The sequence below is a fragment of the Oreochromis aureus genome, linkage group 2 (assembly GCF_013358895.1).
Source record: "Oreochromis aureus strain Israel breed Guangdong linkage group 2, ZZ_aureus, whole genome shotgun sequence".
NCBI classification, from domain to species: domain Eukaryota; kingdom Metazoa; phylum Chordata; class Actinopteri; order Cichliformes; family Cichlidae; genus Oreochromis; species Oreochromis aureus.
The window spans coordinates 4,778,869-4,804,356 of NC_052943.1; the positions used below are offsets into that span (position 1 = coordinate 4,778,869).

A 25,488-nucleotide genomic window follows, 5' to 3' on the forward strand; every position below is an offset into this window, starting at 1 on the left:
TATTTTTCAACAGGACAATGACCCCAAACACACCTCCAGGCTGTGTAAGGACTATTTGACCAAGAAGGACAGTGATGGAGTGCTTCCACGGTCACCTGACCGAAACCCAGTCGAGATGGTTTGGGATGAAATTGACCGACAAAAAAGCCAACAAGTGCTCAGCGTCTCTGGGAACGCCTTCAAGAGTGTTGGAAACCATTTCAGGTGATGAAGAGCGTGCAAAGCAGCAATCAAAGCAAAGGGTGGCTATTTTAAAGAATCTAAAATCTAAAACATGTTTCGAGTTATTTCACACTTTTTTGTTTACTACATAATTCCATATGTGCTCATTCAAAGTTTTGATGCCTTCAGTGAGAATCTGCAACCTAAATAGTCATGAAAATAAAGAAAAACCATCAAATGAGAAGGTGTGTCCAAACCTTTGACTGGTAGTGTAGCAGAGGGTGTTTTTAATCAGTTTCAGTTACTTTGGTGTCAATAAAATTAACAACAGGAGCACTAGAGGGGCAACAATGAGACAACCTCAGAAACAGGGATGCTTTCACAGGTGGAGGCTTATTGACATTTTTCCTTCCTCAACTCTTTTTCTGTTTGTTTTTTCGCTAGTATTACATTTAGCTGTGGTGAGTATCACAATGGTTCAACTGCTTATTAACATCTATATCTAAACAACCAGTCACATGGCAGCGACTCAGTACATGTGAGGTCAAGACCACCTGCTGAAGTTCAAATTGAACATCAGTGGGGAAGAAAGGTGATTAAGTGACTTTGATTGTGGCATGATTGCTGGTGCAGGCTCAGGCTGGCCTGAGATTTTCCCACACAACCAGGTGATAGAAGATAAACAGACTGCGTTGAGCAGATAGGAAGATAACAGCAATTCAAACAACCAGTTGATAAAACCAAGGTGTGCAGAAGAGCATCTCTGAACGTCTAACCTAGAAGCAGCTAGGCTAAAGTAGCAGAAGACCATGATGGGTGCCATTTCTAGGTGAGAATTTAAACCCCACAGCTACCCGACTATTGCCGCTGACCGTCATTTAATGACCACAGTGTATTCATCATCTGATGACTGTTTTTCCTGCAGACTGCTACACCATGTCATACAGTTTAGATCATCTCAAACATGAGGTCAGTGTACTCAAATGTCCTCCACAGTCACCAGTTCAATACCATAGAGCACCTTTGGGATGTGGCAGAACAGGAGATTCACATCATATCAACATTGACCAAAGTCTCAGGAGTGTTTCCAGCACTGTGTTGAATCTGTGCTACAAAGAATTATTGGGTAGGACAAAAGTGAGTCCAACAGTTGTTTCTCCTCTTCAGGTATTCTAACCAAGTAAATCTGAAAGATCACATCCTGGGTCACTAAAACTGAAGTTACCTCTTCACGTGGCTCTGTCACACTCATTTGTTAAATCTGCCTCTGCACTATGTAACAAAGCAGCTCAGACCACAGTGGATGCATGTCAATAATGATCTTTAATGTCAATATATACAGAACTTGAAAGAAAAATAGAATCTTAAAAATCAAATGAAATAAATACAGTATCATACAATTTCCACAATGTCTTTTGAAGAGATTTCCATGGAAATGTTTTTGTTATTCATTTATTTATTCTTTTAAATTCAGCCTCTCTGGTTCGACAGGGTGCGTCCCATCCCCCCCAGAGAAATCCCGACAGCTCCCCCCACATGCTCTTCATCTTCATTATGTTCTATATAGTTATATCATTTTTGCAAACGATTTCTTGTTACCACATAGTTTCACCTTCAGTATCGAGACAGTATCTTTTGTCCGTCTGCAGCATATTTACCTCTTTTGATACACAAAGTAACACGAGTCCGACTGAGTTTCAAGGGAAAAGCAATACAGGATCTGTCCACACATGCGTTTATGTTACCAAAAGTGCTGGGAAGTGATTTTGTTTCTGAAGAACCTTTAAACCCGCTTCAAGCAGTATCTGATTTTTTTTTTAAAACACATTTATAATTTATTTTTTTTAGTCTCAGAAAGAAAACAGTCTTGCAAAGCACCTCAGTCAATACCAACTTGCCAGCACTCTCACATAAATCATTACTTCACGTTGAAAAACAAAAAAATTAAGTTAGAGAGCAAAAGCAAATGAGGGGAGAGGAGGATGGCAGAGCGAAGATGAAGAGCAGTGTGTGGGGGGGGAGCACAGTTTAACCAAAGCAGCTTTTTAATCAGCCAATCACAGTGAAGGAAAACATCAGCTGGTGCGTTTCTTCCTCACATAAAAAGGAAGAAAGAATGAAAGGCGAGGAGGGTAAGTGCATATGAGAAGCTGTGGAAATAAATACAAGTCTGTCTCCCCAGCAGTAACAGATACGAGGTTCCTCTGTTCCTCTTCGGCTGACTTCTGCAATGCAACCTCGTCCAGTGTGTGTGTGTGTGTTTGTGTGTGGGGTGTGATTGCAGATGTTCGGGTGTTTCAAATAAATAGATTTTTTTTTAAAAGAAAGAAAACCTGGGAGACAGTAGTTCTGACTGGCCAAGACTTGGGGCTGTGGGTGTGCGCGTACTTTTTGCTTTTTCTTGTTTGCGTATGAGTCTGACAGAGTGAGATCAAAACTGGTGGGTGAGCAACATGGGTCTACATGTCCGTTGAGGTGAGTTTCTTCATGCTGCGTCTCTGGGCTAAACTGGATGCCGCTACAGGCTCCAACACCGGCTGACTCGTCTTCTGGCTCAGCGCTGAATAGGTGGCCGCCATCGCTCCCTGATGAAACAAAGACACGTGGCTTTAATGTTTCAGCTGGCCTCAACATCACCGCCACTGCTACTGTATAACTATATCATGAAATTGTTGCTTACTGGCTGGGAAAAAGATAAAAGTAGTTTCAATAATGTAACAGAAGCTGATGAAATATTGTTAAAGTTACAGTGTTTTAGTAACCAATGAATGTCTTGCATATAAATGTCATATTTTCCCGTCTGTGTCGATCACATGTTTTGTCCAACCAACTGCAGTTCCTCAAAAGGCCATTTAAGACTCCCAAAAAGTTTGAATATCTAACTTTACAGTAAAAAGAAAAATATCGAAACTACTTTTTGTTTAATGGTTAAAGTTATGCATTATAATGCAGCGGTCCCCAACACCCGGTCCGTGAGTCGTTTGGTACCGGGCCGCGAGAGTTGAGACTCGGGTGTGAAATTTATGGTTTTCAAGGTTTTTATCGTTAACTCGGTTCCCCTGGGTCTTTTCCGGTGTTGTAGTTGTGTCTTATTTTGAAAGAAATATTTACGTGTTACCATAGCAACCAGAGAGCATTAAAGGGCAGAGAGGAGGATGTTACTCTCAATGTTGTTGGCGCATTTCAGGAGGACGCTGCTAATAAAGTTACACAATTACACAGTGAATTCGAGTTTATTATTATATTTACAAAATATCACAGTTTTTGTTTTGGTCGTATCATTTTATTTTGTTGTATTTATCCGAGACACCTTAAAGATGTCTGTGGCGCAAAAAAGTTTGGGGACCGCTGTTATAATGGATGTGATACATTTGAGTGACAGGTGGGGGCCAATATACTGACAACCAAGGCTGAAAGGTGATTTGAAAATGTCTTTGGGTAACTTCCTCCTCTTTTCGTAATCCTCTGTGATCCACATCAAATTGTCCCCCCCGTAAGAAAAATAAAAACATGACAAGCAGCTACTCTGCTGCACAGTTTAAGAGTCCTTGATTAGGCATCTAATGTTTCTGCGATTGACAGTTAAATGAGCTTTTCTGTGTGGATACAGTTAATTATTGAAAAGGGTCAGAGAAAGCAGACATTAGGCAGAATTCTGACATGACCAGCACAGGTTACGGTGCAGCCCAGGCTACCTAATGTTAACCGAGCAGTCCGGAGACATAAGGGTTAACAAAGAATTTTTGGATTTTTAGGGCTGAAACCTGCTGTTAATCTGGTCCTTCCTTTAATGGTGACATTATCACCGGATCAGGAAGTGTAAAAAGTCAGAAGCAAAATCCTGTGCATGACTCTGGCCTTTTATACAGCTGCTGCTTTCTGAGATTAAGAGAGGTCAACTCAGCTGGGTCGAGTGCTTAGCACACATGCTACCCAGGCAACCTGGCCTGGCCCCCGTGTGCCCAGCCAAATTAGGGCGTCCGTATTCCAGCAGAGTGAGGGCAGAAATGATTGACCTCTTCACTCATTTGCCTTAGACCCATTTCTGGCTCCAGTCTTAAATCCAGATGCTTTTAAACTAACTCCTAAACTTTGAAACAACCTTCTGCAGTATACCAGATCTGCTCAGTCTGTGGTTTGTTTTAAAGCATCTGCTGAAGAATTACGTCCCCAAACTGGCCCCTTCATTTGGCAGCAGTGGACAAAAGCAGTCCTCAAAATCCTGAAGTTTTGGAGGAAATCTGTTTCACTGAAGCCACCGACATCACGATCCGAACACTTTTAGCTCCAACTTTGCGCCCACACGCGCCTCCGTACCCAAGTAGCAGCAGTGGCTCCACAAATAGCTTCCACTAAACCGTTTACTCTTCCTCAGCCTCCTCATCTGCTCACAAATCTGCTCGTTTCCACTGCACATCACTCCATAAATAAAAAACCCAACTTCCTTCTAAATACAATGTTATCACTGTCCATCTGTACACACAGGGCACAAATCTTCTGACGCAAAGGAGAAAAATCTTATAGGTCTGAAGTCCAGCACACATGTTGAGGTGTTAATTTCTTAAAGTTCTCTGTTCTTTCTCTAATATTTAATAAAACCACACTACGGACCAACAAGCGGCTGGTTTTTTTTATGCGTTGTCGTTAGCAACAACGACGGTAAAACAACTGCGTGGCTCCGCCGTCCGCTTGTTTATTTTCCACATAAACCTTTCACAATAAAACTGAAGATCCTGTAGAGATTTTTCAAAATAAACTGAATCACGTGAAATACTATGCAGAGTGTTTACGGATGAGAAGCTAAAAACAAACCTTAGAACAGGCTTTTCCCCGCAGCACGCCGTGTAATAAATACTTAAAATTGCGTCTGTTTCAACTTATGTAACACTCGACTCCAGGTACACGACGCCCAGCTGAAAACACATCACGCAAGTCAACATGCCTGAGATTCACCGAATTTACAGAAAATGTAAAATTTTTGTGATATAGATCGTTGTCGGGACGATAGATGTCCTATATCGGGATATGAGATTTTGGTCATATTGCACAGCCGTATTAGTACATAATAACAAATGTTCCTGTAAATTGAGGTCTATGTTAGCGGGATACGGTTGGATCTACTCACCTTGACGAGGTGCGGTGCATCATGGCGTGTGAGCTGGAAGTGCGGTAGCGTATCTCTGCACGTGATCCAGGAATGCTTTAGAACCTGCTCTGCTGTGTATCGCTGGTGAGGGTCCACATGGAGCATATGGGACAGCAAGTCCTGGAATACACAAATACAGATTTCTAAAGGTTCATCTTAAAAAGCCACTATGAACTCATACGGGTATAAAGGTTTAATTCTGGCCAATTTTAAGTCAACGGCATAATTTGTATCAAACTTTTAAGTACATGGGAAAAGCGGGTCATCTTCATTAAACTTCACAGCGCTAGGTTTACAAAAGGAAACATCACAGCTGCTTAAAAGGAAGCCCAAACAAAAGGATTTGGAATAACGTGTCAGTGTGTGTACCTTCGAGCTGTCTGACACAGTATCCCAGTTGCCACCCGTCAAAGAGAACTTCCCAGATCCTATCCGGAGAAGAATCTCTTCCGGTGTGTCGTTTGGCCCATTAGCGAACGGTGTGTACCTGACAGCGATGAAAACAAAGCACAGATTATGAAATGCATAATCATATCACATGCAGTTTGCTATTAATCATGCAAACGACTCCTGAGAGTTCTCCTGTGTGCAGTCTTACCCTGCTAACATGGTGTACAGCAAGACTCCAAGGCTCCATATATCACAGGCTGCATCATAACCTTGTCGCATTAGTACCTACGGAAACAAAGAACAACACAAGCCATCAGACTCATAAACAAAGCAAATCATGGAGTCTCTTTTGTGCCTTGCTTCCTGCTCACCTCTGGTGCCACAAAGTTGGCGGTGTAACAGGGGGTTAGAAGGAGGCCGTTGCCTCCCCGGAGCTGCTTAGCGAATCCAAAATCACAGATCCTAATGGAGTCGGGATTCCCCGAGTCGTCCATATACAGGATGTTGCTGGGCTTCAGGTCTCGGTGTACTACCTGAGGAGAAGGAGAAGATATTCAGAAAACGTGTCCAAATTAACTCTGCTGTGCACGCGCGTGTAAGCGTTTCCTCACCCCTTGGCAGTGGAGGTAGTCAACAGTCTTTGTAATGGTGTAAAGAACAGCACTTGCTTCTCTCTCGGAGAAAAACTTCTGCCTGAGGATTCGATCCAGCAGCTCCCCTCCCTTCATCAGCTCCGTCACCAGGTATACATACCTGCCCTCGTCATACACCTGACACAGACACAACAACCCGTCAGAACATACCCGCCAAAACCGGACTGTGTCGGAAAGCTCACACATAAATGTCACTGACGTCTTTCAGAGTGATGATGTTGGGGTGCTGTCCATATCGCATCAGGATCTCGATCTCTTCAGAGGGGTCCCTCTTACTTTTGTCTATAATCTGAGTGAAACAAAAACACAGTATTAGTGAGCAAACAACTATAACTTCTATCAGAGGCTTGAGACACTAACAGCAAACTCTGAAGCTGTGCTGCCATCTGCTGGTGTTCTATGAATAACCAAATTCCATTTGAGTCGCTCTGTTTTAAATGTATCAATAGTTAAAGACGCTGATGTCCATGAACTCTTATTCTACACACATCAACTGTAGTTTCATCGGCCCTACCGAGAGGTGCAAAGCATGTGTAATAAAACAAACCAGTCGTGCCACTTAGCCATCTATTAACTTGCAGCTGCACAACACTGCAAACTAAAGAAGCTGCAGTTTACATCCATGCCTGTCCAGGCATGAGAACGCACACAGGAAAGGCTTTGGAGGAATAAAGCAGGCTCCCCAGATTTGTGTCACCAATTCAAGCGTCTGACATTCACGTGTGTTTTTAAAGAAGTTCTCCTTTTAGACATTTTTATGTAAATTTTGTTATAATCAGTGTCAGTTCTTGAGGACTGGCAGTGAAGATGCAGTGATTTTGAAAGAACCCAAGTTCTAAACAGCTCATGTCTGACTCAGAGTGCACATTTGTGCTATAATGTAAATGTAATTTACATAAACATAATGAAATTTCCCAACATGATCGAGATGCAGTCATAAGAAAAAGGCCATCTAAAAAAACAAAACACACTTCTGTCCTCTGGTATAGATTCTTTAACATGTTCGGAGGTCACAAGGAAACATAGCCGGTTACCTTCACAGCATAGTCCATGGCAGAGACTCGGTGTACACAGCGTTTACAAATAGAGTAGGAGCCGACCCCGATGTCCTCCTGCAGCTCGTACATGTCGGAGAACTTGGCTGAGCCTCCGTGCAGCTGGAAAGGGCAGGAATCATTAACATTTATACTGCGTTCTGTGACATTAAAAGTTCCAGCACAGCATCACCTCGTGTCCTTCACGAGCGACGCTGAAGGATGCAAGTAACACTTCAGCTTGTCTATGCAAGTCAACAACGTGTATCAAATGTTAGAGCATCCAGGTAATTTGAGTCCCACAACAAAGAACATAATGTCAGTGAAGTTGACCTTTGGAGAAAAAAAATAAAAAGATTGAGTACTTCATCATTTTATCTAATACTTTGACCTTTAACCACCAAATGTTTAACAGGTCAAATCAAAGTTCAGGTGGACATCTGCGCCAAACGGTCCAGAGTGAAACTATTGCTGCACATTTACACAGGTGCTCTGCAGCAAACCTGCCATCAAGTTAACACTTTGTAATGTGCCTGTTTGTTTGTGTCGGTCAGCAGCAGAACAGCCATTACAAGATCATTCAATTTGGATCCTAGGCCTCTGCAACCAATCCAAACTATTCCACTGCAATTACAATCAGCAGACAACAGAAAGAAACCGTGTCAGCAGCACTCAGGTATTAGTTACAATGTTTCAGTGACCAATCTGTCTTTGTTCTGTACAGAGCTGCAACTGCATCATGAAATTTATGCATGGCTCCAAAACAGGAGGAGAAACTGCAAGACAATACTTTAAGTACCATTAAGTACCACGTGTAAAGAGTGAGCGAATACAAGGTTAACATAATGCATCTTCACCTGAACTATGGGGAGGATGCTGAGCAGCGGGGAGCTCTTATTCTCATCCATGGGGGTCGGCGCAACAAAACTGAAGCCTTTGAAGAGCTGGTGTGCATTAGCACTGGGCGGGATACCTGGGGAGTCTAAATAAACCAAGATAATTCAGAATATAAACAGACTAACATATAAACACCCACTAACATTTTGCAGTTGCTGTTTCCATGGCTGCAGGACTAGCTGTTGCTTGTAAGCTTAAAAACATGTGAGCAGAACGTGTATGCGTGCGTGCTTGTGCGTATGTGTGTAGGTGTACCTTTCGGCGTTTTAGCGGTGAACTCTGGGTCAAAGCAGAACGTGTCATCTGGTTTACCTGCTGCGGGCTTGAATGGGGGCTGGAGCTCTCTCCTGTACAGTTTCTGCAGGTACAAAAAAAGCAGGAGACACGAAAACGTGTGAGGAATCAAACTATCACAGGCCGTCTGGAGTGTGTGAACATATGTGCAGGAGAGGCCAAGACCCCTCCCAGATTAACCCCCTGAAATCCCTCCACCGCTTGGTCCGGCCAATAGCATCCTGCCGGCTCTTAAACGCTCATGCAGGGCTATTAGTGCACACACAGTGAGAATTGGACCTCTGCCCAGACTCATGCACACACACATACGCGCACACACACAAACATAGATCCCGTGGCCAAGACTGATGGCCAGTAGTCACCACGCCAAACATTTGTTAGGTGTGAATCCTCAGCAGAAGCTGGGGAGTTGTGTGTGTGTGGGTGTGTGGGAGAGAGGAGGGAAAAAAGAAAAAGAGTGTGAGAAGTGCGTGTTGGTGTGTGCACTCACATTCCAGTCGATGGTGGAAAAGAATGCATGGCGTTTGATCTCTTCCACGCCGTCGGGCCCGGCCCCTAAAGACACAGATCGCTCTGGTTCAGTTAACCCAGCGTTATTGCTTTTCATCGACTCATCCGCACATTATTAACCTCTTGGCCGATTTCGAGGCAGAAGCGGATGCCAAAATGTTAACCAACCTTAGGCTTAGTGAACAGCGTGACTCGACGATCACGTTTCCTTACCTAGCCTGTTAGCAGGGTTACGCTTAAACAGCATTCTCAGCAAACTCTGGGCTTCCAAACTCAGGAACTGGGGCATTCCCAACTTAGCTCTGCAGGGAGAGAGACAACAGAGAGATGAACATGGGGGTGGGGGTCACTGTTATCATCTACATATCAAAACTTGTCTGACATGCCTTAGTGATGTCATGCATAATGACTCACTTGAGAATCATGTTCATAGTCTCATTGCGGTCTTTCCCTTGGAATGGTAACGTCCCTGTGAGCATTTCAAACTGCAAACACACCATAGGTCAGATCTTTTCCTTTTACTTTAATGTATAAAATTCCTATGAATACATATGTCCCATGTTTTTTCTTCTTATTTAAATCAAGTTTGTGTGAGGTTTGTGAGGTTGCGTACCATAAGTACTCCCAGAGACCACCAGTCTGCACTCTGCGTGTGTCCTCTCCTGTTGACCACCTCAGGGGCCATATACTCCACCGTACCACAGAAGGAATATGCCTTCTTATCAGCATCTACCGACTCTTTACTCAAACCAAAGTCTGTGTAACATAGTCAAGTTTTAGGTAAGAAGTTACAGATTTACTGCAAATGTTTGCATTTGGATTCTACTTATTTATACAAAACAGAGATCATGCATATTAACATTGTTGCATTTAAACAAAAATGTAACCAATGCAATACATGTATGACTTCTAGCCAAGCTAACTTGCAGATCTTTTCCTGGTTAGGCTTTTAAGATGCAGTATAGCAACACAAATATAAATCAAACAGTTAGAAAACAGCAACAGCAACCACAACAAACAGGAAATAAATAGAAACAGTTAACCCATTTCAGTGATCACAGATTTGCTTTTGTTTGTTTGTTTGTTTGTTTAAAACTGGTCTTAAAATTTTTTGTTGATGCATCTAATCAATATTATTATTATGAAATTCATAATAAGCCGAAGTCGTCCCGCTATCGTTTCATGCAGCGTGCTTTTAAACTGAAACATGGCTACACTGATCCATCATCATCAAATGAGAGAAAGCAGGAGGACATTTCCGACTGTTAGTTCGATTTCTGACAGCGACATCGGGCATCTCTGGCAGTGAAACCTCCGCCGTGTGTGAGAAGCGCACGAGCAAGATATTTGACAAACAACAGAACTAGTAGGACTCAATACTCAACAGTAGTGGCACATCTATCACGTTAAGCACGATCATATTTAACAGGTTAACTACATTAGACTCTTTCCTGATTCTTCATAGTCAAAAAAAGGTCAGACAGTAGCTCATACCTGTTAACTTTATGTGTCCAGCTTCATCAAGTAAGATGCTGAAAGACAAGAAGAGATTTCACACAGAGGTGAGCATCAAAGCATCTCATGTTTTGCGATTTCTGCATAAAGCACGACTAAAGCGAGAGAGTTCTGAGAGGTTTGTGTATAATGTCAGTTCAATCGGTACGCTGCAGAATTTTGCGTTTGGAGACATTTTATGAAAAACGGAGCAAAAGCCAGAAAAACTAAACCAAAATTACTTTTCATACAGAAGGTAAGTTAGAAAACCAAAATAACCCTTCAACTGATTTTCTTGAAAAATGAATGTTTTATCAAATCCTATCATTTTGTACGCATCGCCTTGTGATATGGAGAGATTTTCCTAGATTTATGTTAAATTTTCATTTATAGAAATGAAGTCATATTAAAGATGGAGCAATTTTGTATTTGTAATGAACCGCAAACAAATACTGATAATTATGGTTTTTCCTTTTTTTAAAGTGCATGACAGCAAAGAAAGGTGCTGTCTGGAGGCATTCACCCTCCTTTATCAATAAGTTGTTTGTTTCGCAGTAGTTCAGCAGTTTCTGACTTATTTGCGACTCGTTTTGGCCGAGTGAGCCGATAATAACAGAGCCTCAGACAGCTTCTTTCACCATTTCAACTCTTATGTTGGCCTCTCAACAAGCACCAAACGCTGCCTTACATTTTCAGTGACCTAGCATGTTGTCAGCTTTACTCCGCCCATCTCTCATCTGCTCCACTGTGTGTGTGGGGGGGCTGCACACAGTGGGGAAACTAACGCAAACGCAAACTGAGCTGAGGTGTTTATCATTAATTTTCTTTTTTTTTTAAGTCAGATTTTTAAAAAATCTTTAACTATTTGAATTTATGCATATGTATCTATTAATTAGTCAAATTTTATTTTACGTGGCTGTGTAATCAATAGGTGTATCTATTGTGTAACCTATTGCTTTTACAGCTGTCAAAACAATAGATTGCATTTTTTTTAATTCAGACTACATGTTAATTGTATTAGCTGCTAACAACTAGCAATACACAACATATATACACACAAAATATAGTTTGCAGCAATGTAGGTGAAAGATCAAAGTGGCTTTGTACTTGAAAATGTTTGTAATGAAACCAAAAGCAAACAGCTTTTGCAGTTCCCTCCTGTACTCCGTTCTGTGCCATTGCGCGGGGCTATGCTACGAGAGGCTGAAAGGGGAAGATGAGGTCTGTGATTCTTACTTCTCTGGCTTGAGATCTCTGTAAACTATGCCCAGGTTGTGCAGATGGTCGAGGGCCAGGGCCAGCTCTGCAAGGTAGAATTTCACATCTTCCTCTGTAAACATAACCTGATAAGAACTGGACAAATTTACTCTTTGAACTCTGAAGAGAAATTCAGCAGCAGCAAAGGAAACAAAAAAACAAAACAAAAAAAACTTGAATATTAAGCTTCAGTTACCAAAACAGAGAAAAAGAGTATTATCGTTATTGTCACAACAACATCAACATTTCAAATACGTTTCAGGATTCGGCGAGCTGTTGATCTGACGCCGCTGGCAGCTATCGCTTTAGTTCTGAGACATGCTTTCAACAATAGGTCTATCTAGAGAACAATCACACATTGTTTGAGTGCCCTGAAAGCTTCTGAGAAGAGCTGAGCCGGGAATCTGACTGACAAGCAGCTGATGATGAAAAAGGGGGAATAAAGATTCCAAGAAAAAGCACTTGCCTTTTCATGAGGAATTCAAGTCGGAATTTGAATAAAAAACAAACAGAAGATATCAGAGACAAATGACTTGGCACATTTATGCGCTTTTAAAATAAATAAAATACTCTCGCATACTAAAATTGCACCTGTTCCATTAGTTGCCGTCATATTTACATTTCCTTAGGGTTTATAAATTAGCATTTTGGCATCTGTAGCTCTGAGTTTCACAAACACGGGCACTAATAGGATTTTTATTTTTAAGAAAATCTTAGAATCTTTTTTTAACCAAAGTACAAAATAAACAGAATAAAGACAAAAATAAGCTTGAAGGCACAACAACATGTAAGACAACAGAATGCCAGCTTACCTCTTTGGATAAGCGAGTGAATACATCCCCTCCCCTGAGAAAGTCCAGTATTAAATACAGTTTCCCTTCTGTCTGAAAGGCTGCGGAGACAGGAAACTGACAATTTATCCACAAGCCAACAGTATTGTGATTTAACAGAGATGTCGAGATGAAATGTCAAATCCTGTTAAATAACTAAAGCATTCAAAAATATTTTGTTAAATGAGGTTAAAGGCATTTCTGACTGAAACACGATGCGGATAAGCAGCTTATGCCATGTTAAACCCACTCTGAATACATTCTGTATGATCATACAGTTACACGCACATGAAACGTTACAGCAACATCTGATTTCAATCAGTTCTGGAAACTGTTTTTTTCTGGAGCAGAAAGCAAAAAAAACGTAAAATGAACACATGGTTCTGATTCCATGTAGAGGGTCAAAACTTTACATCCGCGTATTAATTCAGCTCTGCTGCAAGTTCCAAATGCTGGTGCTGGTGATCATGACTAGACTCACCAGCAAGTCCAAGGAGCTCAGAGCACGTCTGAGGAAGACGATGACAGATTTTGCACAAGTCAGGGACATCTCTTGAAGCCATTTCTAAAGACTTTTATAGTCTAAGATAATCAGTTTAAATGAAGTGCAGCCACTTTGTCAGGGTCTGAAAAGGACTCAAAAAGCTTTGATGCGTACACTACAGCCCTGAACTCCTCCAGACATCACCCAACAGACGTGCACGGGGGAACGCAAATGCAGTCAGACTGAACATTAGCCGGTCTTTAACCTGATAGCTCCCTACTATAAAGTCTGCGATGCCGAATTATGCAGATGTGTGAGCAGCGCAGCTATCTGTCAGGTGCGTTCACCTAGTGAGTGGGCGTCATGTTTACCGCTTTCAGCGTGCTCCATCAAGGCAGCACCCTCGTATAAACAACACTGAGTAGTTCCAGTTGTGTTAAAAGCACTTGAAGTAGAGCCTTTCATTCTTTGTGCTAAGGAGAAGGAACAACTGTAGAAAATATCCTGATCGGTTTTTCTGAAATTGGCTGATGTTTACTGGTTAAAACCGACAACAACATTCAGCTCAGCTGACAGGAAGTTGGAGAAATTATCCAGAAATCACCAAAGCACAGGTCTGCATTGAAGTAGAAGCAGCTGGAAGGCAGAAGTGGGAATGAGCAGACACCCCATGAATACAATATTACTGCCATTTCTAACATTTTGCAATGTGGAAAGTATTGCAACATATATTGTAATTTATCACCTTTTCCAACTTCACATTATGTCCTCAAAGATTAACTTTAACAATGCCTGTTTAATCCAATAAGACAAAGTTATCTCACTTTAAGTTTTTCTTGCTGTAAAATGAGCCAAACACACCAACACTGTCACTAAAACCTGCCATAAATGTTGCCATAAGATGGGAGTTAACCTGCAATTGAATGGGGTCAAGTTGGCTATTGCAAGCAAACTTTTTAACTGTGATCAATCATTGAAAATCTGTTGCTTGCTACATAGACAGAAATTCACATTTGGATGAAATGCATATTTAACTATTACATCTGCACTCAGCAAACTTCCTGTTCTTTAGGAATACCACCGTTCTGCAGGGTTGTTGACGATTGCTGCGCAATCACCTTGTGATCAAAAGTGGTCGTGAGTGTGCGACAGCCTCAAGCTCGAGGCAACCATTTAGTCACAACAAGTTCAGTCGGTCAGAGAACATGGAAAAAAAAAAAATCAAAAAAAAAAAAAATCACCATTCTGCCACTGATTTTTGCAAAGAGGTTGTTTTCCCATTTTTACTGCTGTGGTGGATGGTGGTGCATGAGATGAGCCAGAACATTTTACACACTTCATAAAATACACACATTTGGCGTTTCTCTATTGATACATTATCACCACATAAAACCCTCTGATACTTTGACACACTGATCATTTTCCCCCACCCCTAGTGGAACATCAGTGTCAGTCTACCACCAATCATGTTTCACATCACCACACACTGACAGGCTGCAGAACTTCAGCGCAACCTCAAGCTATTAGCTAGACTCCTGAAACTTAAAAACAACTAGATTTCCAACAGGACAGTGACGCCCTTAAAGAGAGGAAAGCTGGTCGGGGAACAGATAAATTGCCTAATATTAAGCTTCTCTAAAGCCTCAATACTACTGAAATCTGTTGACTCGGGTTTAAAGCCAGTTCCATGCCAGGACAACAAACTTTATTGAACTCTACCAATTCCGCCAAAACAAATGAATGATTACCAGAATTACGCCAAAAGCTTGTTTATGTAAAATTCAGGACCCCATTGTGTTTTTAAAAAAAAAAAGATTTAAAATGCGTGCAGCCTATTTCACTTATTTTTTAATTTTTATTTTTACTTGATGTAAAAGTTTCCGTCCCAGAAAAAGAAATAAATGAAATCCTGATGTTTCCATGACGCTTTAGTCCATGATGAGTGCATCTACATGCTCAAAACTGTGTAATAGCCATGCTATGTGTATTTGAAATAAATAAATACATAAATAACTAAATAAATAGTGTTTGTCTTACCGTAGTGCAATTTCACTATGAAGGGATGATTGACTTCCACTAAAATGTCTCTTTCCATCTTAGTGCGAACTCTGTCCCTGACTGGAGAGACAAAGGGGACAGATGGAGGCATTCAGAAAGAAATCCAGCACTGTGGACAGACAATACTGGTGCTGTTTTATGCTGAGATGGCCAAAACAACAGTGGCATTACCTTTCAAAGATGCCTTTTTTAGAACTTTCATTGCATATAACTGACCAGCATCTGGACCCACAATCTTCCTGACAAGAAACACCTGACAGAAGGAGAATGAGAGAATTTTAGACAGATACAAGCGCCGGCACAAACAAACCACTCGACTCGTCTCCAGAGTTCCCTCACCTTGCCGAAAGAGCCCTGGCCGAGGACTTTTAGCAGTTCGAACTGAGACGGATCGGCTTTCTCGCAGCCCTCTTTTACATGGTGGGTGATAGGAATCTCCTTATATGTCCCATCATCCTACACAAACATTAGCAGAATGAGACAGAACCACGAGGCGGTGGGGTTAGGTCACTTCTTTATGCACACAGACATGAAGACTTAAAAGCGCAGCCTTACTTACACAGTGTGAGAAAGACTCTCCCTCCTCCATGGGCTCATCCATGATCTGATGCCCATTGACCTGCAGCCAAAGCAACAAATCTGATCAGAGTTGTCGTCAACAGCAGTAAGCACTTTCACAAAGCTTATTCATCCTTGTTTTTAGCTGAGCAGGACTATGACTGCAGCAGCAGCTGCACGCCCACATGTATGATGGAAGATTCAACAGATGAATTCGATGAGTCACACATGCAATAATACGGCACTGTCACTTTTCCAACTGAAGTTCTCTGCGTGTTGTCAAACAGTATGGAGTCCATACTTTAATCCCGTCCAGCTGTCCAGCCCTTATCCTGTCCCAATAAGCCCCCCCCCCATTATTAGCATTCTAGCTTAATCCCCAGTGAGAGCAAAAAACAACATGTCTGACAGGCTCCAAGAGTCAGATATTTGCTGGAGCTACAGTCAGCATTCAAGACATAATAGGGCCTGTTTCTTTTAGAGCTTCTAGCTGATGATGCTGGTAAATGCATACTTTAAATGACCGCAGACCACATTTAAGAACCCCCCTCTTTGTTTACTGTAACAGCCACGCATGCTGTAATGATATTGTCAGAGGAGGAATGTCAGATATCTCGGCATCTGCGAATCAAACGACTGACCACAACAACATTATCCAGGTCTGAATATTTCAGTTATGGGCTGAAGCGCAGCCTGCATTATGTATTCAGTCCACTGTGTTTGTGTGTGTTGAATTCCATCAAGCCTCTGAAGAGGGGTATGAGTCATAGCACTACGCAAACCCACTCAGTGGGTGGAGCCACCAACATACACTCGTGTACATCCACACAACGGAGGCCAGCAAAACCACTTTCCAATATCTCGCTACTGCTGCTGCAGCAGAGCAACACTGGCAACAAAAACATATTTAAAAGAAAGAAAAAAAAAATCGGACAAGATAGACACCACAAAGGCTGAAACAACGCAGAATAAAGCTGAAAGCAAACGCCTCGGTGCATCTGTGAAGGGTAACATCCAAGCTTGGCCGAAGCCAGGGCAGAGCTTGTGTCATAATTCACACATGCATTTTTTTCACTCCCACCTTTGCTGTGGCTCATCACAGCTTGTAACGGGAGTGCAGCCTACACTCAGCGCAACCAGGCCAGCCTTTTGCAGCCATCTGATGTCTGACAATCCTACATAATATCATTTCGCATACACTTATACCGGCATACAAGGGTTTGGCCTGAGAAAAAAGAAGCGTTTTATGTGAGAACTGACACAGTGTTGATTAAACAGCCAGCATCACCACTGCTCTGGTTTAGGTAGCTCAGCTGATATTTACTTCTGTAATCTCGCAGTTTTCAAAGCTGCAGCTTACAGTAAACAGCAAATTCAAGTTTTTGTCTGCAGTAAAACTTTTTAAAAGCATTGTAATATTTGGGCCATGATGCTGACAAAGTTATTATGAAAGCATTATATGAAAGATTAACAAAAAGCTTTAGAAGTTACCAAGAGAAACCTCAATAAAAAAAAAAAAAAGGAAGGGTCAGTTCAAACAACGCCAGGATGTTTCAGTAACTTTCTGTTGACTTTACGAAAGTCACAGGAGTCTGCCAGACGGACTTTTTCAGTGTTTAAATGTGAAAGGACTGCAAAGAATCCCAGAAATGAGGTTTAGGATGTCAAGCTGGCTTTGCTGCAAATGGAAAACCTTATTATGGAGCCCGAGCAAAAGCAAACCGAATCCTTCCCACAGCTGTCACAAGACTGTTTCTGGATGTCTTTGCAAAAAGGTATCACTGGTTTTTACCAACGGTGATAAACAGTACAGCTCCATATTGCGCAATTTTCAGTCACAGCGTCACTTTATTGCCGCTGTTAGTCCATTGTTAAGCGTCTTGTGCACTTTTTTGGTCAAATTATAACTTGTAAAGCTGCGCAAAGACCTTTTTTTTGTTCAAAGTTATTAACAGCATCACTAATTGACAAGTGCTGCTGACAAGCCAACCTTCAGCAGTAAACACGACTGACCGATTTAGCGCAGCTAATGATAAACTTTAAACAAAAAAAAAACTGCAGTGGCTGAATTCATGCGCTGCCCAACTACTACACACAGACTAAAGTACTTTAGCAACCTTTTATTACTTAAGCAGTAGAGGTTGGATAACAACTTGGCTCCCAAGTTTTCAAGCCTGCAAGCTGTCAGCTATTAAGCTAACTACTGCTAATGCTACAAGCGCTAAGCTAGCTAGGAGATAAACTCCTCCTGAGAAGTGTAAATAACAAGAAAAAGATGCGCGACGGCCACCTGTCATTGGATAAAAACACCAGTGTCGGTGCGGAATGATGAGCCGTGGTGAAAGACGGGACGGGTAAGTGTTAAACTAATAAGAAAAAACCCGGGCAGAGCAATAAAAACAAACATCTAACCAGCTGTTAGCATTAGCTAGTGCGTTAGCATGCATCACGGTGCGCTGCAGGTCGTGATGCGAATTTAAGCTCTGCCGAGGCGAGCAGGGCGAGCTAACTTAACGGGACACCACGAAACCAGAAGCAACGCGGCGAGATTAACATGCAAAACACGCATTTGTCAACTCACCTCACTACTAACGCTGTTTACCTCCATCTTGTACCAGGATTCCTCTCCAAGTCTAAGGCATCGTAGTCCACCTAGACCCCCGCTCCACGTTGCATGTCTTCCCCCCCCAACCACCCTCTGTGGAAGTCCGGCTTTTTTCTGCCTCGATGCTCCGACGCAGGCTGTGGAACCGCGGGCCGCTCTGAGGAAAGGTTTGGAGGGTCGGCGCAGGGAACAGTCGATGTTGATGACTGGATCACACGCTCGCCGAAAGCACCGCTACCCTGCCATAGATGCGAATATGGCGGCTACCGTGGTACCTGATCGTCAGTGAATGGGACTTTATTGACGTATTTATGACGCAATTCAGTTAAGGATTTCCCCCGTCCAAACCAAAGCAGCAGGTCTTGAGATAGAGAGGAGGGAGAGTGGACGTGGTGGCGCGGGGACCTGATGCTGTGTGTGACATGCACACATCCGGTTGATGGACTATTTGCTAGCGACCGAAATAGTTAGTCACCGTGACTGTGGCAGGCAGGGAGTTATTTTTTGCTTGTTTCTTGCTGTTGACGCAAGATGGAATTAAAGCGCAAAACGATTTGTAAGTTAGTGATCTTAACAGTGCGAGCTGAACGTTTTAAAACCACTGTTTCATAAGCCTTTCCATCCCTGGTTCAAGTGCATATAAGAGGCTTAACGCTCTCCGCTTTCTCTGCAGCTTTCTCCCACCCACAAAAGCTCCGTGTTTGTGTAGTGTGCCACTACATGCGTGGATTTGTCTATTTGATTTGGCACACGCATTTCTTCGGTCTAAAGCTTAATTATTTAATATATGTCCGTGTACATATTTGGCCATTAATACTTCCTTGTACAAGTCAAGGGTACAGTAGGTCAAAACTTAGGTGCTAATCTGTTAATAAATACCGGTATTTGCAATCAGACTAACTGTATTTTAACAATCAAACCAATGAGGAAGCACTTGGTGACAGTGGTAAGGAAAATCTCCATTTTAACAGGAAGAAATACCTGGCAGAACCAGGCTCAACCCAACCCTGAGCAGCCTCCAACTATTACAGCAGTGTAACTAAGGAAGGGTTCGAGGTCACCTGATTCAACCATAACTATAAGCTTTATCAAAAAAATAAAGTTTTAAGCCTAATCTTGAAATTAGAGACGATGTCTGTGTCCCGAATCCAAACTGGGAGTTACGTCCACAGAAAAGGGGCCTGAAAGCTGAATCTCCCATTCTACTTTTACATACCCTAGAAACCAGTAGTAAGCCAAATGCCTGAGAGCAAAGTGCTCTACTGGGGTGAGATAAGATGAAAATAGATGGAGCCTGATTATTCAAGCCTGTATGCGAGGAGTCCCCGTCAGTACTTTCACTGCAGCATTCTGGATCCACTGAAGTTGATTAACTGAACACATACTGATGGCGCTCCAGTAGCAGTGTGTGTGTATGCAGCTGCGATCGTTGCAATTACAAGTTTGTAAATGTTTTTAAAAAGTTGTATTTTTACAGCTTAAATTCCTAAATAATTTCCTACTCATACTCAGTAATACACGAGAAAAACAAAACACGAGACAAAGTTAAGTTAGAGGTCATTTATTGTTCTCTCAAGGCGAATGATATGCAGTAAAAAAGCCCAACAGTCATAAGTGAAGCGTCAATCCACAGGCACTGGGCGTGGAGTGTGACTTTTCCAAGAGTGTTTTTGTAATTGTTAGACACTACAGTCTCTCTAGTTTGAAATAAGCCTCTGTTTGGAGTGAGGAAACATCTCTATAAGTGTGTGTGTGAGTCACTCTTGTTCTGCTTCCTGCATTTGCTCCTCTGATGCAGAGGGCTCGGTAACATCAGTATCATCTTTGATCATGGTGACCAGCGGGACTTCGTTGGCCTGGGCCAGCTGAGGGTCTCTGCAGCTCGCGCCGGCCGCCTGGGGGTTACTGTGGTTGGAGGATTCATCTGCTGACTCAGCAGGAGACTGGGCTCCTCTGTCCACGGTCATGTCCCATTCCTGGTCTGAAGGCTGAGGTAGACTGGCCATGAGTTCCTAAACACGCACGGCACAACTCAGCTTAGACACTGATAATAAGCTTTTCTCATTTAACATATAAACAAGACTGTGAACATACCTGCTGCCTCTCCAGGTCATTGTTCCTCACAGCACTGAGCAGGCTTTTTGTGAAGCTTGCAAGCTCCTGGTATTTTTGTTTTTGGTTCTCTAGCTCATTCTCCAAGAACTGGACTTCCTCATACTGAAACAGAAGGATCCAAACAAGGCAAAGAATCCATTCAGAATTTAAAATCATGCTAATTCAAGTTAAAGCACAATTACCATCGTGCATTTTATCCTTGCTGCTTTTACAGCAGCGTGAGCAATGCTTTGTGAATGTGTCACAGTCTGTGTGGGTGTTTTCACCTTGAATTCCAGCAGGTTCTGCATTTGCTCAAGGTCCGAAGCCACTAATTCGTCCTCATCGGCTTCCTCGTCCTCATCGATCACTTCGATCTTCTGTTAAAAAAAACACAGACATCAAATCACTTTAAACTCTGGAAACGAGGAAAGAAAAATGATTTACAAGAGTTTCGCTGATGATTATACCCTTATACACATTATATGAAGCGTCTCCTCAATTAAGTAAACAATACATCACCATCATCCTCGTTAATAAATAATCCAGAGAATGAGAATGAAAAGGCTTTTACAATTATTTAAAACTAATTCATTTAAAACCTAATAACCCAACAGTCATCTTAATCAGTGCTCTAGAATATTTCAAAGAACTATTATTTAGAAAAATGAGCTGAGGCAAAGAAAAATAAATACAATTATTGGCTACAGGGTGACCTTTTAATCACAGCAAGCTAAGATAAAAAATGTGCCTGTGATTGGTCAAGAAATGTATTTGTCACTAGGTTGCTTTTGATTTTATACACTGCTACATTTCTCCCGGGTACTAATTAAAATCCTCTAAAGCTTAATGTATGAACCTAATATTAGCTCTACTATAATGTTGAAAAGTCCACTTTGAAAAAAGGCTGACTAAGCACATTACACATTGTCATGTAAGTTTGCGAGTCACCGGGTGGCAACCTTGAAGACTCAGAAAAATGTAGTCACTGCTGTGTGCAGTTCCTTTAATGGAGACCTGAGGCTGTTTCTAAAAGTGAGCTGACATCCGTAGACTTGCATGTTAAAATCTCCAACATTTTTAAAGCTTGTACTGAAGGACATTATAAGGAGTTAGCTGTTTAGTCTTTCTGGTAAACAGACTGCACTCCAAGCATCCCCTTTAATACTGCAGTGAATTATAGTTGCTGTCAACCAAACTAGCTTCAGCTTTAGCAGACAACTCTCAGCCTAATTGCTAAACTCATATCATTACATGTTAATATGAATTCTACAAATCACAAAAGCTAATGAGGCTCCAATATAAAGAAGAAGTCATAAAGTACCACATTATTGGCCAGTGGAGCAGCATTGGACAGATCGTTTCCATCCTCTCCATCCCTGTGTTGTGAATCGATGGTGCCATCTAGGTTTGAGATAGATACTGCGTTAATGCCAAGATGCGCGGTTTGTACACAGGATGTGTTAATGTGCGGACGGCATCAGCGGCCTCACCCTCAGACAGGCACACAGAGCCGCCATCGTTCATGTCATCTCCGATTTCAGGGGTTCTGAGACGCTCCTCGTTAGGGCTGAGGGACACTGGCGATTGGTTTCCTGGCGATGAGGTTGTGAATACAGCAGGCCCACCTTTAGGTGGAGGGATTTCAATACCCATCAGACGGTACTTCCTCCGTCTGTTACTGATCCATGTCTTTAAATCATGTGGGAACAAATGGGAGACCGGGATAAGTATCAGCGAGTGTCCAGTGTATTTCCATACCCGGATTTTCAATGAGTGTGCTTATTAAACAAATGGACTGCCTCTTTGATCTGTAACAAGATTCTCTAACACTGATTCATCCAAGGTCAGATGGTGAACTGCACCAGTCGCAGCAAGGAAATTATTTTGCAATGATCTGAAGATAGTCCTCATTTACTGTAACCGTCTCTAAAGGCAAAAGTTTTATTCCTTGCAATAAATATCCTTGTAAGTGAGATGGCACAGGGTCATGTGTGTGTGTCAGGACTTAGAGACTATATTTAGTCTACCAGCATTCCTGCTGTGGCCCTGATATATAACAGCATGACTTTTACACAACATTGTGCAAGTAAGTTAGAAAACCTGACCCAGAAAAGTTATTCTTTCCTCCTTTCTAACAGCCCTCAAGAGCTCAGACAAGTTAAATAGTCCTGTTTCCATTAAATGTCATAAATAAGTGAACAATTGAAGACCCAGAGCTTTACCATTTGTTTTGTAGCGTATGCAATGCCATGTCTCTTTTTTGATTCTTCAAAACCTAGAATACATTAAGCTATTTCTTTCCTGTTGAGTTGGTTACCTTGACTATTTCAGTGTCTACATTGAGTTGGTTTGCTGCAGCGCTGATCTTCTCCCTGCACACTGAGCCCAGGCTGGTCATGCCTCGGTCCCAGTAGCGCTTTAGCTGGATAAGATCCCCATCACTGAACTGGGTCCGATCCTGCAGCTGAAAACACAAACACCTGTCTGACTACATGTCTCGCATCTATAATTGTATTACTTATTTCCAGCATGCTACATGCGTGCATAAATGTGGTGCTTTAGAGCGCTTACTGTTCTCTTTCTGGAGTTGCTAATAACCCAGGGGGCAGCAGACACACCAACTGCAGTCTGCACACAAAGACACGCAGGTTAAATCTGTCAACTCGCTTAAAGGGACGAATGTACCAGCAATAAAACCACTCCTACTTGTGAGCTGGATTCCCCTGTAAGTGAGGTCTGTGCTGTGAGGGAGTAGCTGCCCTGAAGCAATGCGGGTCTGGAGCTCGTCATCGGAGGTGTGTGGTTTCCTCGCACGACAGACACTTCGGCCCCGATTGGGCTGGCTGACGTCTGCTCCCTGTGGATGTGTGTTTGAGTGGCCATATTTGCCAACTCCTCTTCCCTTTGCCACTCATCTTCTTCATCTCCAGTTTCCATGGCAATGGAGAAGTTATGACTGGTGTCCAGAGGTGCTGGCCTGTGGGTCTCCTGGCTTTTACGAGCTGACGTTGGTCCGGGTCTGAGGCGGTCCCTGTCGCCCTTTTCTGACAAGGTGAAAACCTGCTGAATACGAGGTGTCTGATCAGAGGAGGGGCCGGCGTTGTGAACTGGCAAAGAGACCCGAGTTTTCTGCGGAGCAGGCGGCTGAGGTTGTGGGTTGGAGTGAGGTCTGGGCTGAAGCTGAGCCTGGGATTGTGAGGAAGAGGACCAAGGGCGAATTTGCGCTGTACCGTATTGTCTAGTCCAGCTGTGAGGTACTACCCCTGCTCCTGCACTTACCCCCCCCTCCCCAAGGGATAAAGCGCCTTTTCTGACTGCAGTGTAGACTAAAGGCCCTGAGGCAGAAGTGAGGGATGGGAGATTCTGAGAAAGTGACACTAACTTGGAGTGGACGGGTGAGGAGGAGGAGGAACTGTTCCTGATCTGCAGCACCTGGTTCATCAGAGATGAGGATGTGTGCGCAGAGAGGTCAGAGTCTGACTGAGGCGGTGGGGCCGCGGCTCTCGGTCGGGACTGAGGGCCAGAGTTCAGAGAGTAGATCCCTGTTAGTATTACATCATTGTTGTTGTTGCTTCCACTGCTTAGGGGTGAGGAAGATGAGGGCGGGGAAGGTGTCGACGAGACAGAAGGGAAGGACGAGGATGGAGGGAGAAGGTGCACGCGGTTCTGGATGCTCCGCGCTGCAGTCATGTCAGCAGGAAGCAGCGCTCCTACTGCTAGGCTGTGATTGGACAAAGCACCTCCGGCTAATGTGTGATTGGAGAGCATTCCCCCAGCTAGTCCATGACTAGATAAGGAATGAGACACCCCTCCATTCTGGGGAACCTTGGAGGCGAGCTTACGCCTTTTGTTGCCAACCCATGTCTGCAGGGAAAGAGCAATCAGCTCAGTAACATCACTTAAAAAAGCATTCTGCAAAACATTAGGGGAACTAATTCTGCTAAGTGAGGGCAATAACTCATGACTCGACACTAGACGAAGAGCTCGCATGGTATAGATCTGACTCACTGCCTTGATTACCTGCTGCAGCATTACATGAACATTCCTTATTAAAAACAAAACAGAGCATAAATCATAGCAAAGGGTTCCCTACTGCTCGTTCACACGCACAAGCACATTTTATGGGCCTACCCGGACAACACTGAAGTCCAATTTGGCCTCCTGAGCACACTGCAGTATTAGCTGGAAGCAAGACTTGCTCTGATTGGTCATCCCATTCTCATAGTAACGTTCCAGGATCCTCTGCTGCTCAGCCGTAAATACTGACCGCAGGTTCATCTTAGGGGAAAAGGAAAGATAATTACTACTTTAAGTCCCAGCTCGCTGAAATTTTAATTATTTAATTATGCAATTTTCTTTTAACTTCTCTTATCTTTTTCAGAACTCACACAGTGGCATTTTTTTTTTTTTTTTAAATTCTAGCTAATGCTGTTACAGAACTCTTGATGTACTCACCGTCTGCAGGCCACGCCTTTGTGGCCACGCATCCATTCTACTGCTGGAGGGGAACGGGGCAGCCATGCAGATCAAAGCAAAACCTCCGTATTTCTACATTTGCACTATTTTGCTTGTACCCATTTTGTCTCAGTGTATCCGACGCACCGCTGGGTAGTGTGGCTGAGGAGAAAGCAAAGCAGACAACACCTTCTTGCAAAGTGTAAACAAAGAGTATAAATAGTAAAAGAAAAGAAAATAACTCCATTATACTCCAAATACTCCATTTAGCAGTGTGGATTGAAAAAAAACAAAAACAGATATTAAATCACTTTTATCACACACACACCTATATATGTAACAATCTGCAAAAGTCTTGAGCCACCACTTGTTTCTTTATATTTTGCTAGGAAAATAGGAAATAAGTGCAGTGATTAACTGAAACATGCACATATGGTTCACCTTATATAAATACAGTATATAAGGCAAAAACAGAGGTACAGCTTTAAAGCCAATACTTGGTGCGACCACCTTTATTTTTCAGCACGGCCTGGACTCTCCGAGCCAAACGTTCTTGTCATGTCT

General features: G+C 42.7%; 2 protein-coding genes across 3 annotated transcripts; both read right to left on the bottom strand.

Moving 5' to 3' along the window:
- Positions 1-1,466: 1,466 nt before the first annotated feature.
- rps6kal (ribosomal protein S6 kinase a, like) lies at positions 1,467-19,010 on the bottom strand. 2 transcript variants are annotated; one of them, XM_031751404.2, is made up of 22 exons: positions 18,349-19,010; positions 15,769-15,828; positions 15,549-15,665; positions 15,381-15,462; positions 15,189-15,269; positions 12,650-12,729; positions 11,817-11,923; positions 10,581-10,618; positions 9,700-9,842; positions 9,501-9,571; positions 9,300-9,388; positions 9,067-9,131; positions 8,538-8,640; positions 8,243-8,367; positions 7,386-7,508; positions 6,551-6,640; positions 6,310-6,468; positions 6,070-6,231; positions 5,907-5,983; positions 5,678-5,795; positions 5,288-5,428; positions 1,467-2,747 (listed from the first exon to the last, which is right to left on the bottom strand). In XM_031751404.2, the coding sequence occupies exons 1-22, from the start codon at positions 18,373-18,375 to the stop codon at positions 2,622-2,624; spliced, it is 2,184 nt and encodes a 727-aa protein (XP_031607264.1). In that variant the 5' UTR covers positions 18,376-19,010; the 3' UTR covers positions 1,467-2,621. The 2 variants fall into 2 exon arrangements, with proteins under 2 accessions (XP_031607264.1, XP_039471725.1); XM_039615791.1 differs by lacking the exon at positions 18,349-19,010 and adding an exon at positions 18,058-18,078.
- A 907-nt stretch (positions 19,011-19,917) lies between these two features.
- hdx (highly divergent homeobox) lies at positions 19,918-25,064 on the bottom strand. The gene is made up of 10 exons (XM_031751402.2): positions 24,925-25,064; positions 24,601-24,747; positions 23,176-24,333; positions 23,041-23,097; positions 22,787-22,933; positions 21,960-22,158; positions 21,791-21,870; positions 20,754-20,846; positions 20,467-20,589; positions 19,918-20,384 (listed from the first exon to the last, which is right to left on the bottom strand). The coding sequence occupies exons 1-10, from the start codon at positions 24,988-24,990 to the stop codon at positions 20,130-20,132; spliced, it is 2,325 nt and encodes a 774-aa protein (XP_031607262.1). The 5' UTR covers positions 24,991-25,064; the 3' UTR covers positions 19,918-20,129.
- Positions 25,065-25,488: the final 424 nt, after the last annotated feature.

What these genes read in the sequence shown, in the direction of transcription:
- rps6kal (XM_031751404.2), bottom strand. Translation starts at nt 18,375, where the DNA reads ATGGAGGTAAACAGCGTTAGTAGTGAG. An exon ending in CATAGTGAAATTGCACTACG is followed by an intron (nt 12,730 to 15,188) that starts GTAAGACAAACA and finishes CTGTCTCCGCAG; the next exon opens with CCTTTCAGACAGAAGGGAAA. An exon ending in CTGTACACCATGTTAGCAGG is followed by an intron (nt 5,796 to 5,906) that starts GTAAGACTGCAC and finishes CATCGCTGTCAG; the next exon opens with GTACACACCGTTCGCTAATG.
- hdx (XM_031751402.2), bottom strand. Translation starts at nt 24,990, where the DNA reads ATGGCTGCCCCGTTCCCCTCCAGCAGTAGAATGGATGCGTGGCCACAA. An exon ending in TGGACTTCAGTGTTGTCCGG is followed by an intron (nt 24,334 to 24,600) that starts GTAGGCCCATAA and finishes CTTTCCCTGCAG; the next exon opens with ACATGGGTTGGCAACAAAAG. An exon ending in ATGACCTGGAGAGGCAGCAG is followed by an intron (nt 20,385 to 20,466) that starts GTATGTTCACAG and finishes GTGCGTGTTTAG; the next exon opens with GAACTCATGGCCAGTCTACC.